The 14,043-nt window shown below is 38.5% G+C and overlaps 1 protein-coding gene across 12 annotated transcripts in view; it reads left to right on the top strand.

The window, feature by feature from the left end:
* The window catches only part of LOC136441125 (CAP-Gly domain-containing linker protein 1-like), an 81,404-nt gene that overhangs the window by 35,004 nt on the left and 32,357 nt on the right, over positions 1-14,043 (top strand). For 10 of the 12 annotated variants that reach the window (XM_066437262.1, XM_066437271.1, XM_066437291.1 and 7 more), the window contains 10 exons: positions 576-845; positions 1,232-1,289; positions 1,505-1,588; positions 2,076-2,143; positions 2,730-2,818; positions 3,691-3,856; positions 7,326-7,541; positions 11,969-12,172; positions 12,722-12,859; positions 13,670-13,776. In XM_066437262.1, coding sequence (XP_066293359.1) covers positions 576-845; positions 1,232-1,289; positions 1,505-1,588; positions 2,076-2,143; positions 2,730-2,818; positions 3,691-3,856; positions 7,326-7,541; positions 11,969-12,172; positions 12,722-12,859; positions 13,670-13,776 — 1,400 coding nt within the window. Of the gene's footprint in view, positions 1-39; positions 70-575; positions 846-1,231; positions 1,290-1,504; positions 1,589-2,075; positions 2,144-2,729; positions 2,819-3,690; positions 3,857-7,325; positions 7,542-11,968; positions 12,173-12,721; positions 12,860-13,669; positions 13,777-14,043 lie in introns of all 12 variants that reach the window. The other 2 variants (XM_066437281.1, XM_066437317.1) reach the window with 2 other exon arrangements.

Below are 14,043 nucleotides of genomic sequence, written 5' to 3'. Positions count from 1 at the left end.
CCAAATATGTTTTTTTCCTTTTTACTTTCTCTTGTAAAGGGTATGAAAGATCAGCTCCAAAAAGAGAAGGTAAAACACCTGTTAGGCTGGGAATTCAGGAATGGTGATGGCTTGGCTAAAAGGATTGCTGGAATTTGAATGGAATTTGGATTTATGGTTTAGTGTTGGGCTACTGGGGATTCCTATGCTACCGTAAAACAGCTTAGTTTCCTCTTGGGAATATGTATCAAAATTTGCTAGAGGCTTGTAGGGATAGTGCAGAATAATAAGCTGGTTCACAGTTTGTACTGTCCATGTGCAGTGAGATGCATTATGGGTAATATGTCAAAGATGAAGGCCCCTAACTTGTAAACAGTTTGTGTCTAGAGTCTCTAGACCATGTTTGATACAGACCTGTTTATGTGCAGGTTTCAGGGGCCCTCAACTTAGACATGTTACCCACAATTCATCTCGCTGTGCATTCACAGTTTACACCTGTGAACCAGCTTATTGAAATATGGTGTATTTTCTGTTCTTCTTGGGGTACACAACTCCGTATGAAAATTTGATAAACAAGCCTTCTGACTATACTCTAGGCTGCCAGTGTGTCGGAGAAGGCCAAGATCTCGGACCTTGAGAAGGAGAGCAAGGAGTATTTCGAACAGATCGAGGAGCTCGCGCAGAAGCTGGATGCCGCAGAAAACAAGATCAAGGCCCTAGAGAGTGAGAGTGTGGAGGGCGGAGCCCAGGCCAGTGTCGCTGAAATCGAGATCCAGGAGAAGAATGACAGGATCACGAAACTGGAGGGAAAAATCACCGACATCAAGCAAGAGAAGACGGCATTGGAGAAGTCACTAGCTGAGATGGTAGGAATAGCTGATCTTGATATACTGTAAAGTTGAAAATATTCGGGGTAGTTTCATTTTCTACTTATTTCGCGGTTACCTCTGTCCACTGCTTAGTCATGAATCCCGAAAATGCGTTTCCATTTCATTACCACTGTACAACAGAATTGTTTCAACCGCAACCTTAAAACACAGTGTAAACCTCTTTCCCCCTTTCCTGCCACATCAATTCCCCGAGAAAATAAATGCATTTGTACACTGATGACTGCCATTATTGTGACAGGTTTTGATGCAACTGTTTGGCTTTATTATCTGTTGACTCAAAAATGTCAAGAAGAATTTATCTGAGGTCAGTTGCAAACTTCTTGTATCTCAACTGTTCTCCTGTTTCCATGTTAAACTGACAGAAAGAAGAACTTGAGGATGGTAACAACAAGAGGCAGAAGCAAGATCAAGTCATCGAAGGTAAGAAAGAGAAACCTTTGGTGACAAAGACTATGTAATATTGAGAAATTTAACATAATATGGGGCATGTTATTTCTTGCCTGTGGTAGTAGTGACCAGGAAATCAGAAGTGCCTATCGTGTCATGGGTCATAAACAATCTGGGTAAGTCTTGTCAACACCATTTAACATGTATTGTTCTCTAACATCATGACCAGGCACTGTTTCTGTTTACAGAACTGAATGCCAAACTTACAACCAAACAAGAGGCAAGTGATAACCTGAACAAGGAGATGCAAGAACTGAAGAATACCATTGTTGGTGAGTGTAACCACAGAATCATCTTTTATTATTAAGTCCTGATTTTATCATTTGTACATTAAATGATTCTAAGGATCCACCAAACCTGTCACTTCAAATATACAAAACTGGAAAAGTTTTTGTATGGCACATTCCAGCATGGAACAGTAGTGCTTAAACTTAAAGTAATGCTGTACTGTCAAACCTGTAAAAGAGAGCACCTCTACAAAAGGACCATCTCGCCACTTTTTAGTGTTCCTTATATAATTTTCCCCATTGACACAAGCGTTAAGAATCCTGTCTATAGTGACCACCTGTCCACATGGACAAGATTATTTCGGTCCCCTAATTGGTCTTCTTGGGCAGTTTTGACAGAATTTCTGAGTCTGTGAGACACATACATATTGTTTCATCCATGTAATAACAGATGTACTTTGTTTGTTTATTTTATTGAGATCTCCTTACTACATCTACATCTACATGACTTGTACTTGATATGTTTCTGCAGAGCTCCAGAGTCAAGTAAAGGCAGGAGAGGAGAAGACTTCCCAGCTGACAGCAGACAAGGCCAAACTGGTATGAGTTCCAACAGAAGGGCAAACCTGATGTGCACAGCTTCATTAGCACAGCCAGCAGCACACAATCTTTCTAACGCTATACTCACTGTTTATATTTAGGTACCTCTACTACTAATGTCTAGATGTGTGTAGGTTTTAAGTTAACTGCCAGGCGACACATTTTTCGTGAAGTCATATAGTTGTGGTTCGCATGTGCTTGATCATCTTACCTTATGTGTGTTAAGTTATACTGTGCAGGTTTCTTTCCAGGTTTTAGTTCATATCTTTTTTATTACTAGAAAAAAAAAGTTGAAAAGCCACCATTTCTTATATTAATCTTAATGCAATGTTCCTGCCAAGATGCAGTCAATGATACAAGTACATGTAGAAGACGAAAAGGTACTCAAAATCTAAAAAAAAAGTTACTCAAGCAATTGGATTTGATTTTGGAAATTTTTGGTAGCATCCACTACCTTTTGTCATTGACAGTGAGTGAGATCTGTCGAAAAGCAGGTTTTTAAGCTGTGTACGTACTTGCGTTGAGTACTGCGTACTTGATGCAGGTTTTTAACTTGACATTGTGGTTAATCGTTGTTCTCTTTCAGGAGAGTGAAAAGGAGGAAATGTTGAAGAATTCTGGTGACAGCTCTCAGCAGCTCGGCAGACTGAACGACCAACTCAAGGAGAAGGATAAGTGAGTCAGGAAAACAGGGACCTTTTTTCAACATTTAGATTTACCCAAGACTTTCTGTCAGAAAACTCCACAAAATTCTACGAAATAGTAGGTAAAAAGAGAGAAAAAAGAAAGTAGAATTGCAAGAAAAATCGTTGACCTGAAAAAAAAGTACTCCCATACTTTTAGACATTCCCCCTCAAGACCCTTCCTTTGCCCCTTCATAGGAGAAAGGTAGCCTGTTGAAACATTAAAATAGTTACTGTTACAGTAGAATTCTGGCTACCATCCACAAGACTGCAGAATATGATTTTTTTTCCATTCGAAGGCATTTCAGCACCACAGACAGGTATCAAGGCAAGGATAACATTCCATGTGTGAAAGGCTTTTCCTTTTATAGACCACATGTCTAGCATTTCTTTTCAATACTATCCACATTTGGTGACCTATGTTAATGGACATATTATGGCTAAAATGGTGAAATAGTAACTTAGATGACATTTCTGCTAATTTGGAAAACAATGACATTCTGTCCTAACAGTTGTTAGAGAGAAGGGTTTTGAGAAAATGGTTTATTGGTAAAAAAACTCTATCAGCACAAGACTGATTTGTAGTTTTCACAATGGGTAAAATGCACATTCTAAAAGCTAACATGTTAAGTTGATGAATGTTAAACATCCAGGTAGTAAGATATGCCAAAAGCAGTTACTCAAGCAACTGGATAAAATTTTGAAACAGTCAATTTTCAAACAGTCAAACTGACTGTTTCAAAATTTTAGCCAGTTTCTTGACTTACTGTTTTTTGGCGTAGCTAATGCATTGTTTAATGGTGTTAGGATATTTCATTGTAGCTCGGTCTTTTTTCTCAAATGTTTCAAACCTTCTTTCATCAGAGAAGTAACAGAACTGAGGGATGCCCTGTCTCAAGCCAACCAGAACAACGAGAAGTTGGAACACACGACAAAGCAGGCCAAGGAGCAGGCAGCTCAGGAGGCAGCCTCGTCACAGGAGAAACACCAGGAGGAGATCAGGGCCCTGCAGGAGAAACTTCAGAACATGGTGAGAACAATGTGTACACTCGGCATCACAGGTGGTACTTATGGGGGCTTGGCTTCCTTGTGTACTGCACTGTAAAATACCACAACCCTTATGTTGATGAAGGTTAGACATCCAGGTAATAAGATACGCCAAATAGCAGTTACTCATTCGACAAGCAACTTCCAAAATCATATCCAGTTGCTTGAGTAACTGCTACTGACGACCCTTATGTACTATCGAAATATTTTAGAAAAAAAACCCTGTGAAGTCTAGTCCACCAAGAGTGCCATCTGTGCCACAAATATGTATAGAAATTAGTCTTGTCCATCCAGTGTTTTGTTGTCTACTTTCATGTAAATGTGTGCACACACATACACAATAGTGTATAACCCACTCAATAGCAAAGGAAAGTTTTTTTAATAACTAATTCAAAAATTGACCTTTTAAGCAGCAGTACACTACCCGTGCCTTTGTACTAATATCTTTCCCATCGGGTATGAACCCTCGGTTTTCTTACATCATTGCTTCTTCTCCCCTACTAAAACAATTCCTTTCTAACATGAGAAAATAAACAGAATTTGGTTTTCCATCAAAATTCCATCCCCCAGATAACTTTTGTCAAAACATACATCTGCATCTACTCTTAAGAATCATTTGGAAAAGCAGACTTGTTTCCAAAATCATCATATTTCAAAAATGCAACATTATCATGCCTGAAAAACATTTGTTTCATGAAGCTTTAAGCCAATATTTGGGTCTGCAGATTGTCAAAATATAGAAGACAATACCTATTAAATAGTGTGCACTCTTTTCTACTACTTAATGTATCAAGAAAACATCAATACCATATTTCTTTTTCTCCTCGTGCACCAATTCTGTCAGACCAAATCACTTATGTTATGTTAACATCTGAGATGTCCAGTGTGTGAAGTATTTGATGAAGCCAAGTTGTCCTTTTCAGATTTTTTTGCTCAAAATTGAAATAATTTCCAGTCTATAATTGTCAATGAGCAACTTTTAAAAAAGGTGATATCTAAGAGGGAAACCACAAATTTCCTGCCGATTGAGTTGGGATTTTCAGCATCACTGTCTTGTTTTGTAAACTTTTTGTTTGGCTTTAGCCAAATTGTGAGAATAGGCTCCAGACCATGAAAAAGGAGGACAACCTAAATCAATGCTCGGCAATCTAAGGCTCGATTACACACAAGTTTTCGGAGTTGACTCGGGGCTGTGTGTGAGGAGCTTTTGGCTGCTCAAATGGAGTTTTTCTACTAGATAACTCTACTTGTGTGGCCTAGGGTTCTTCTTGCACAATCCTGAGTCGACTCCAAGTTGACTCAAAAACGTGTGTGTTTGGCTTAAAGCTGCCCCAGGTTGTCCAGTTCAAAACTTGGTTTCCAGAAATACTTCACACATTGCACATCCCTAGCACACGCTTGTGGTGGACCCTGTGTTTTCCAACGGCTGTCCTCTCTCCCCCCCTCCCCATCTCTGTTGTACTGTGTCCCTTACAGGCCCAGCTGCAGAATGTCCTGGTTTTGTGGCTGAAGGGGCGATATGCTAAGTGGACACACAGTCCTAATCACTTTATTATGGACCCTTAAACATCCGTCCAACACATGCTCTTTGATAAAACATCATATCCACTCAGCTATTATTATAGCAGGAACATTATTATATCATGGCAACCATGTTAACCAAGATAATAAAACTTTGTGACAAATGTGTGTAGGTGGAGATTGCAATATTGCAGAATCATCAATTCTACCGGTATAGATCCTGGTCGGAGTGTAGATTTAGAGATATTCCCTTAAAGACAGTCAGAACTTTACAACTTTGATTCATGTCACTTGGCTTGAGATCAATGGATTAACTTGGAAGTTAGGATTTATAAACGGGAGACTGGCCTAACACATTCCCAGCATGATTAGAGTTTCTGTAAACAGAGACTCCAATTGGAATCTCAACTGGTAGAATCAATGATTATGCCAGATGGCAGTCTCTACCCTGACACATATAAAACAGTGAGGTGTTTTCAAAAGAGTGACCAATAGTATGATGAAGAACAGGTGTTTACAATATGTGGAGTATTTTCTTATGAAGACCGAAATTGGCTGGATAAAGCCTGTAAAAGAAGGTTGACTGTGAAGATAGCAATGCAGATGATAATCATTCAGTCTGAAGTTGAGTAGCTATATGATGTTGAGGCTATATGAGTAGCTATATGATGATGAAGAAGATGATTAGCTCCATTATTGAAGGAATGATGGAATTTGTTGGTTTTTGATAGGTGATTGCTGACTTCAAGTTGATAAGTTTTTACTAAGAGTTGGTCAGACGTCTTAATGCAATGGATAAAGCGATTGACTCTGTCAAAAAGATATCTTTCCAGCGTCTTCATATTTACATACATGTACCTAGAACATGTATTGTGAGATAAATCTTATGGTGCAATGGTCTATAGACTAAATACTGGGATGATACTTCAACTACTATGCAAGAGAAAGTCAAGCAATCATCTAAAGAGTTAGATAATGAATAAAAAGTGGTTGTTGGCTATTGTCAGGATGTAGTCATATTTTGGAATAGAAAGGTTCAGAGGGATGCTGTCTACATTGCAATATCGTTGCCTTAAAGGTTTAGTAAATAAAAAAAAGACGGTTTTACAAAACAAAATGAAGAGTATATTATTGGTCAATTTTTGAAACACGAGAAGCAAAAATACACTTAAATTGAAGATTGAGGAAAAGGTCTTACTGAGTAAAATGTGTGTAGAAATGACTATTCGAACTGTGTTACTTTTAGAAATAATGATATGGTCTAAGATTGTAAGAGAGAGCAAGAACTATGTGCCAACAAAGGACGACACTGTTAGAGGCAATATGAACTGTATGACAATCTATCTTAAAAGTGTGAATACTGCAATAAAAGCTAAGATGCTTACTTTCAATGTAGCGTTAGTGTGTCTTTATCAACTAAATTGCTTTCAGATGTAGAATCAGAAAAAAAGTTTAGTTTTTTAAAGCAATGCTGATCAGCCTGAAGGTAAGAATGATAGGTCTTCATTCCTTTCTCTTTAATTAATGAAGTATTACAGACATGTAGCAAACTCTAACAAACTTTGTAAGCCAACTTGTATCAGACCTAAAACTAAACACTCTCTTAGTCCATCTATAGATTGAGAAACATCAACATTTTTGGCAATGAAAAAGGATGAGATTATCCCATTCCCCCCTCTAAGTTTTCCTGTGCTAAAATTAGATAAATCTCTACATTCAAAGTGCTAATTTAGTTAACTCCCCATACTAAATCAATACCTTCCTCCCAACTTTTAATTCCTCCCAATATCTACTGACTAATCTAACATACATATACCTTTAAGTCAGATGTCAAATATATATATACACAGTACTAAAAACAAGTCACCAATAGCCAGGGGTATCATGTAGTAGCATGTAGCAACAACGACACACCGCCATTTCCTCCGCAGGAGAGCGAAGTCCAGAAGCACGTCAGCAAGATCAGCAAGCTGACCGAGACCCACCAGAAGGAGATCGACGAGCTGACCAGCAAGCGGACGTCCGAGATGACCGATCTGAACGGAAAGCTGGCGGAAGCGGAGAAGCAGCTGAAGGAACTGAACAACCACCAGGAGAAGACACAGCACACCATCGAGGAAGTACAGCACGAGAGGGACACGCTGAAGGTTGGTCTACAGATACTGGAGTTTCACGTGTCTGGTGTTTTTTCAGTCATGCAGCAAATGACAAACCCCATGTTTAGAATCCTTCATCTTTTGATAACTCGATAAAAGCAATATTATAGCTGCTTGTATGGTAAATATAAGCTTGACTTTGGGTCTTCATAATGATAATGGTCTCATAACATTAGCTTATAAAATGTATATGGCCTAATACCAGAAAACTGCAAAAAGCAGTTAATGGTACCACGCTATGTAGTTGATGGTAATAGGGTAAGGAGATAAAAATAATAGCTGATTTGAGATGAGTCCTAGAAAGGTAGACCAGTATGACTAAAACAATTTATAAGAAGACATGCTGTCTTTGTTAAAAAAGCTTAACCAACTGGTGCTGTCAAAACAATAAATCTGTTATAGGCAATTCATAAAACTCTGGATTAACTCAAAAGTAGGTGTAGAAGTTGACATCACTTTCTGTCAGACAACTTTTCCCTATACTTTACATCACGTTTCTGTCATTTCCATATTATGTTCATCTCTGTTCTTTCCTTTCTGAGTGTCTTGGTTTCCACTAAAAGTAAAGACCATTCAGTAACACTGTGCTTCCATCTCTTTCTCTCTCCACCTTCTCTTCCCAGTGGTTGATTGCCAAGTGTCCCAGCAGCCTCCAAGAATCTCAGTCTCGAAAAAGTCCGCTCCTACGCCGGGCCAAAACGCCAGATCCGTACTACCGCCCCCAACACTACTACTCCTACGTCCTCCCACCGGCTAAGTCCAACAGCCTCCCTCGCTCCCCAAGGAGCAGGATAAAGGCTGAACCAAAAGAACAAACAATGGATTTCAAAATGGAGTGGGAAGGTTCAAAATTACCAGTGAAATCAAAATCAGTATCTGAGAAGCATAGTCAGTCGCAGATGGAGGGAAAAATTGAAGAACCATTCCCAGATCTCTTTTCGCAAAAGGCTGATGACATTCTGTCGACGATTCCTGTCGCGAAAGACTTGGATTTCCTCCCGTCCATTTCGGAGTTCTCTCCCCCTCCGTCTCCTCCCTTCTGCCTTAAGTACCCGTATGGTCGGCCACGGTCTCCGAGACCGCCAAAAAAGGTTTTGTCGCCAGTGATACAATCACCTCCAGCGAGCCCAAGCCAGAAGCGGAAATATCCGCCGCCCCCGAAATCTCCCCTCCCTCCTCTTCCCAACTCTCCGCCAGAATCTCCGACGGAATACAAACAGTTCAAGTGGCTCCATTCCATTCGGAATGCCAGTTTACCGAACTCCCCCTCCAACTCCAGCCTCTCCTCAGGTCCCGTAACAAGTCCCAAACCTAGGCGGAATTACAAGAAATTATTCAGCCTAGTTTGAATATTCTATTATGCCAGACTTTACTGGTATGAAACAACTTTCGATGAACCCAATTTACCACCACTTTGTTTGTGTGATTCAAAGTCTATTTGATTTTGGGGTTCAAAGAACCTTTGTTGAAGTCATGTCCTGTGACTTTATTTTGAAAGGCCATGCTTATCATGGCCTGAGAACTGGGCAAGTGGGAGGACGTCCCCTATCACGGGGAGCCCTGTTTTTTGTCCAAGAGTGAGACGGGCTTTTCGCCCGAGTGTTGAGGCTTACAGGATGTGCATGTTGGCAGGCTCACAAGAACTGACCTTGCCCCGTTGCAGTTGCCAAAAATTATTTTAGAGCAATTGTTATGGCACTGCCCAAAACTGACTCGGCCCCATTGACACCTGGCTGGCTGTTAACCCTCTGAATGTTGACTCCCTGTTTTAAACAGTGCAAATTTGGTGCATGGATTCAACCACAGCAGGAGGAAGGTTAATACTGCATGCACCCTGTGCACTAAAGTGGAAAATAACAACATCCAATCAACGCTTACGGACAATAATCACCTGCTAAAGGTGAAAATTAAATTTTAAGTTGGTTTATTTTTTTGATGACCAACGTGATTGAATGTGGAGAGAGAAAAGTTTTTGTGTTAACTTAGCTTCCTGCTCTACACAGTGAGTAAGGGAGAAAGGCCTCCCCACACATACTGGGTGTAGTTACCATAAGCCTACCTCAAGATTTATTTATTTATGTCCTAAAGAAAGGGTATTGGCAGGGTGAAGGGTAACATTCCCAGTTTCCCACTCTCTCAAACCTCAAAAGTCGCCTTGTAACTTCAGAAAACTGCAAAATGCACTCGATCAAGTAGAAAGAAACATTGAATGTGCAAATGATACCAAAGAGAGACAAAGAAATGGAGAAGCACAGTGTGAACAATGTTGTTGGAATGCAGGTTTAAAAAAACAAAAATTCCAAGATATGTGGCATCAAAGACAGCTAGTTTTGAAAAAGACCAAATGAAAACATAGTTGAAAATAACAAGCAAAAATAAAGTAACTGTTACATCAAATGTGCAAAGATGATGATAGAATAAAAAGAAAAAGGATAATGCCAATGTTGTGGCTAAACCCTACCAGAAAATGTAGTTCAAAGAAGTAAAAAAAAAACTATCAAGAGAAGAAATGAAGTCAATGGATTGGCTTGATTTTCACCCTGTTTACTTGAGGTATTTGAATAAAAGTTGTACAATGTGGTATGAGAGTTCTGAATGTAACTGTGCTAGATATTCTAATAGTTTGCTATGTTTTGTTGCCCCTCACAGCATGCGTTTGTTCCAGAGGTGTGACAAAAAGGGAATCACTCACAAAACTCATCATTTTGAGGAACAAAAAAAGATTCAAACGGTTGAAGGTTGAAGTTAAGTAAAGACGGACAAAGGGACAGTCTGTAGATATTATTGTTGGGTTGAGAATGAGACATGTGGAGAGAGAAAGATCATGGCTAGATGAAAGAAAAGTGATGTTGATGAAAGTTTGAAGGAATATGGTTGATAATCTAAGGAAAGTGGAAGTACACACAAAGTTGTGCTAGATCTTGTATGCAAAAAAATAAGTTGGTATGTGAGACGGTTACAAGAAAGTTTAAGGAAAAGGGTCTTGAAAGAAAGTAGTTGGAAAGATTATGAAATTTTGGATGGTATGATGTATGAAATTGGAACTTACAAAAATGCTGTTTGTGTTTACTAAGCATGTGTGTGTTGTTTGAATTTCTACAGAGAGTAAGACCAGTAAAAAAAAAAAATGTAAATAAAAAAGAAACATAAAAATGTGAAAACTGAAGATAGCATGAAAAAAAAGGAAAAAGGTAAATAAAAAATGTACAAAAAGCAACTGTAACATAAACTAAGCAAGTAAAAGGGACTTCAAATGTTTCTTTGTATTCCTAATGATGTCCAGAAAAAAGACAGCCTAAACACAAAATCTAGTTTAAAAAATAGAATTGTGTAGAAAAAGTCTTAAGAATTGAAAACTTTCAAAGAAACGGTAAAAACTGTAAAAGAAACTGTAAAACAAAAAGGCAAAATGATCACAAAAACATGGTTATCGATAAAAAATGCAAATAGCATTAAAATGTATTTGGTCTCAACTCCATGTCAGAAATCCACCAGTATGCTTCCCTACAACCCAAATAGATGTTTACATGTAGCTAGTCTGTAGTGTTGTAGGAACTGCATTATTTTGCATCTTGAACTACATGTATTTCTGTTTGTGTCAGTTTGACGATTTATGCTTGCCGTGTATTGAAGCATGTCTTTTTCGGAAACATGCTTTTTCTGTAATTCCTGTAAGCCTCAAATGATGTTTTTCCATGTTGAAATTGAACCAAGTTTTCATATTGCTGAAGAACACAGTATGTGTTCTATCTAAGGTGGGATATTCCATAGTCATCTCAATATTATTGTTGTGTGACTCTTAACTTACACTTAATTTTCAGCTGTACCTTCATGTTGGTAATCTTAATTTGAATAGCATGCTTTGAATGAATGACATCTGATTGCAACTGTATGACATTTAGTATAATTAAAATGAAAATTTCAAAGACAAGCCTGTTTTAGTGCTAAAAATATTGAAAGTTTGACTGATGATACATCATTGTAAAGGCTTTGACTACAGTCATGGCCTACATGTATTACCATCTAGAGCCCATAACCCATACCTTCGCCAAGCAGTATTATCTGTAACGGAACGCATTAGGTAGAAAAATTCTGCTACAGTACCAAGAAAAGCTGTAATGGAGGCCCACGATTGGTCAAGACCTAACCACATACAGTACCATGTTTCATAGCAATCCAATCATAGCTTGTTGAGTTATGCTGCTAAAGCACAAACAAACAAACAAACAGACAAACAAACAAACAGACAGACAACACTGTTGCAAAGGCTACGGTAACCCGAAACATAACCTTCTTGGCAAAGGTAACAGATGTGGCTCATTGTTTGCAAAAATTGCCAAGCTAAGCTGAGCGTACAAGTACAACCATTCGTAGTAACATTGAGACTGACTACAACTTGACTTTTTGTTAATCCGTAGGAGTCCAAGGAGAAGGCCTGGGCCCAATACGAGGCCGTTCTTAAGGAGCGAGAAACAGCTCTCGCTGAGAAGGCAGAGCTGGAGGCTGAGAAACAGAAGCTCAGTCTAGAGAAGGAGACTGCCATCACCGAGAAGGAAGCTGCTCTTACCAAGCAACAAGAAATTACAGCAGAAAAGGAGAAGGCAGTCCAAGAGAAACAAGACGTATGTTTTTACTAATGTTCTCCCTTCTGACTTATACAACTTTGGTCAAAGGGGTTAGAACCTTAAACAAGTCAGATCTATTCACTCAGTGAAATTGTTTTTTACAGTCCCACTTTAAATGTCAAAACATACTGGTGGTCTGAAATCATTTCCCTGTCTTTAGTTTCTCACATCCTTGTTTGTAGGTCGCTCCATATTTTTCAAAGTAACACGTTCCCACTAATACTTGTGTGTGGACAACTTATTTTCATGTCCAGTTTGTAACACAATTTATCTTCTTTTGCAATACAGTATGTTTTAAATTTTTTTATTTCATTCAACATTTTATTAATGTTATGTGTTCTATTTGTGTCTCTTGCATTTCATATCTTAAGTTTTATTAATCAATAACTTTAGGAATCTCTCAGAAATCTAATGCATTTTGTTTTCTTAAATGACTTCGTGTTCATTTTTTTCATGTTTCTTTGTTTTTGTCCACTTCACCCCACCATACCTTTCCCTTCAAAAATCGATCCTGCTGGAAATACACATCCTCACAACGACAATCAGGTTCTTAACTCTGCTACTGAGTCTTCGGGTAAGCTTGCCCAGATAATTCAAGAGAAAGATGCAGTTGCAGCAGAAAAGGAGTCAGCCAAGAAAGCCAGCGAAGAAGCCTTGTCAAAGATTAAAGCCTTAGAACAGGAGGTAATGTCTTTGACTAAATAAGGCCATTAACCGCCCCTGTGCTATGGAAGTATATTTTCCTTAGCAGTGTTTGCCATAGAGACATGCCAGAGATTTTTTGTAAAATCATGTTCACTCGTTGGTGACTGGTTGGCTATGTGGTGGTAAACATTGTGTAAATGTTACAGTAGTAATTTGATATTTAACCTAGCATTGAATGTTCTAACAATGTTACAGTTTGGGTCATGTTATTTGTGATACAATTTTTTCATTTCCTTCCTCCTCAATCCTTCCTGATTAATCCGTGAAACTCCTGTCACACAGTTGAAGAGCTTCAGGTGTATATGTTGATTGTTCGCCAAATTTAAAAATAATGGGACTCAAGCATATGCCTTTTACTACGTTCTTATTCTAAATCTAAACAATTAACTATGTCGCTCAATACTTTATTCAATATAAGGAGATTAGCCATATTTTCCTTTGGGGTTGGGGACCTGTTAACATTGGCCTATCTCTAAAAATGCACAATGATCGAGAAAACGCTAGGCGTATTATTGCTGAAAATGTCATTGTTGCAAACTTGTTGACAAATTGATTTTCCTGTTCAATGACTGGGGAATTACAAGAGTGTTTCAATGAATTGGTTGGCAATGGCTATAGACATTGAAACACTCCTGGCTTTTAGGTGTACCATGTGCATGCATGTTCCTTTTTTGAAAGAAATGTTATACTAAGTCTTGATCCTTTGTATGCTGACATTACCCTCAGTACTACTCTGCACCTTCCCTTATAGTACTAGAATGTCCATTTACTGTGGGATTGTGTCCCTAGCTTGAAGCCACCAAAGATGAAGTGGTCAAGTTCCAACAGGAACTGGAGAAGAGCAGACAGGAGTCCGACCTGGGAGCACAGAGCGTCGCTGAGATGCAGAGACAAATGTGAGTTACTTTAATTGTTTTGTATAGACGTGACATATTCCTTATACTTACGTGTAGTCTATATCTCAATTCTAAATCTAAACAATAAGCTATGCCGCTCAATACAATTCAACAGATAAGCATCAATGGTTGGAAAACTTAAAATGAATTCTAGAGTTGACATTTGTCTTTTACTATGTTGATTTCTAAATGCAAACAATAAGCTATGCTGCTCAATAATTTGTTCAATTCAACAGATAAGCAACAATCATTGGAGAACTTAATATG

The sequence above is a fragment of the Branchiostoma lanceolatum genome, chromosome 1, assembly GCF_035083965.1.
Source record: "Branchiostoma lanceolatum isolate klBraLanc5 chromosome 1, klBraLanc5.hap2, whole genome shotgun sequence".
NCBI lineage: Eukaryota > Metazoa > Chordata > Leptocardii > Amphioxiformes > Branchiostomatidae > Branchiostoma > Branchiostoma lanceolatum.
Note: the sequence above shows the minus strand (reverse complement) of the source record. Positions and strands in the feature narration are given on the sequence as shown.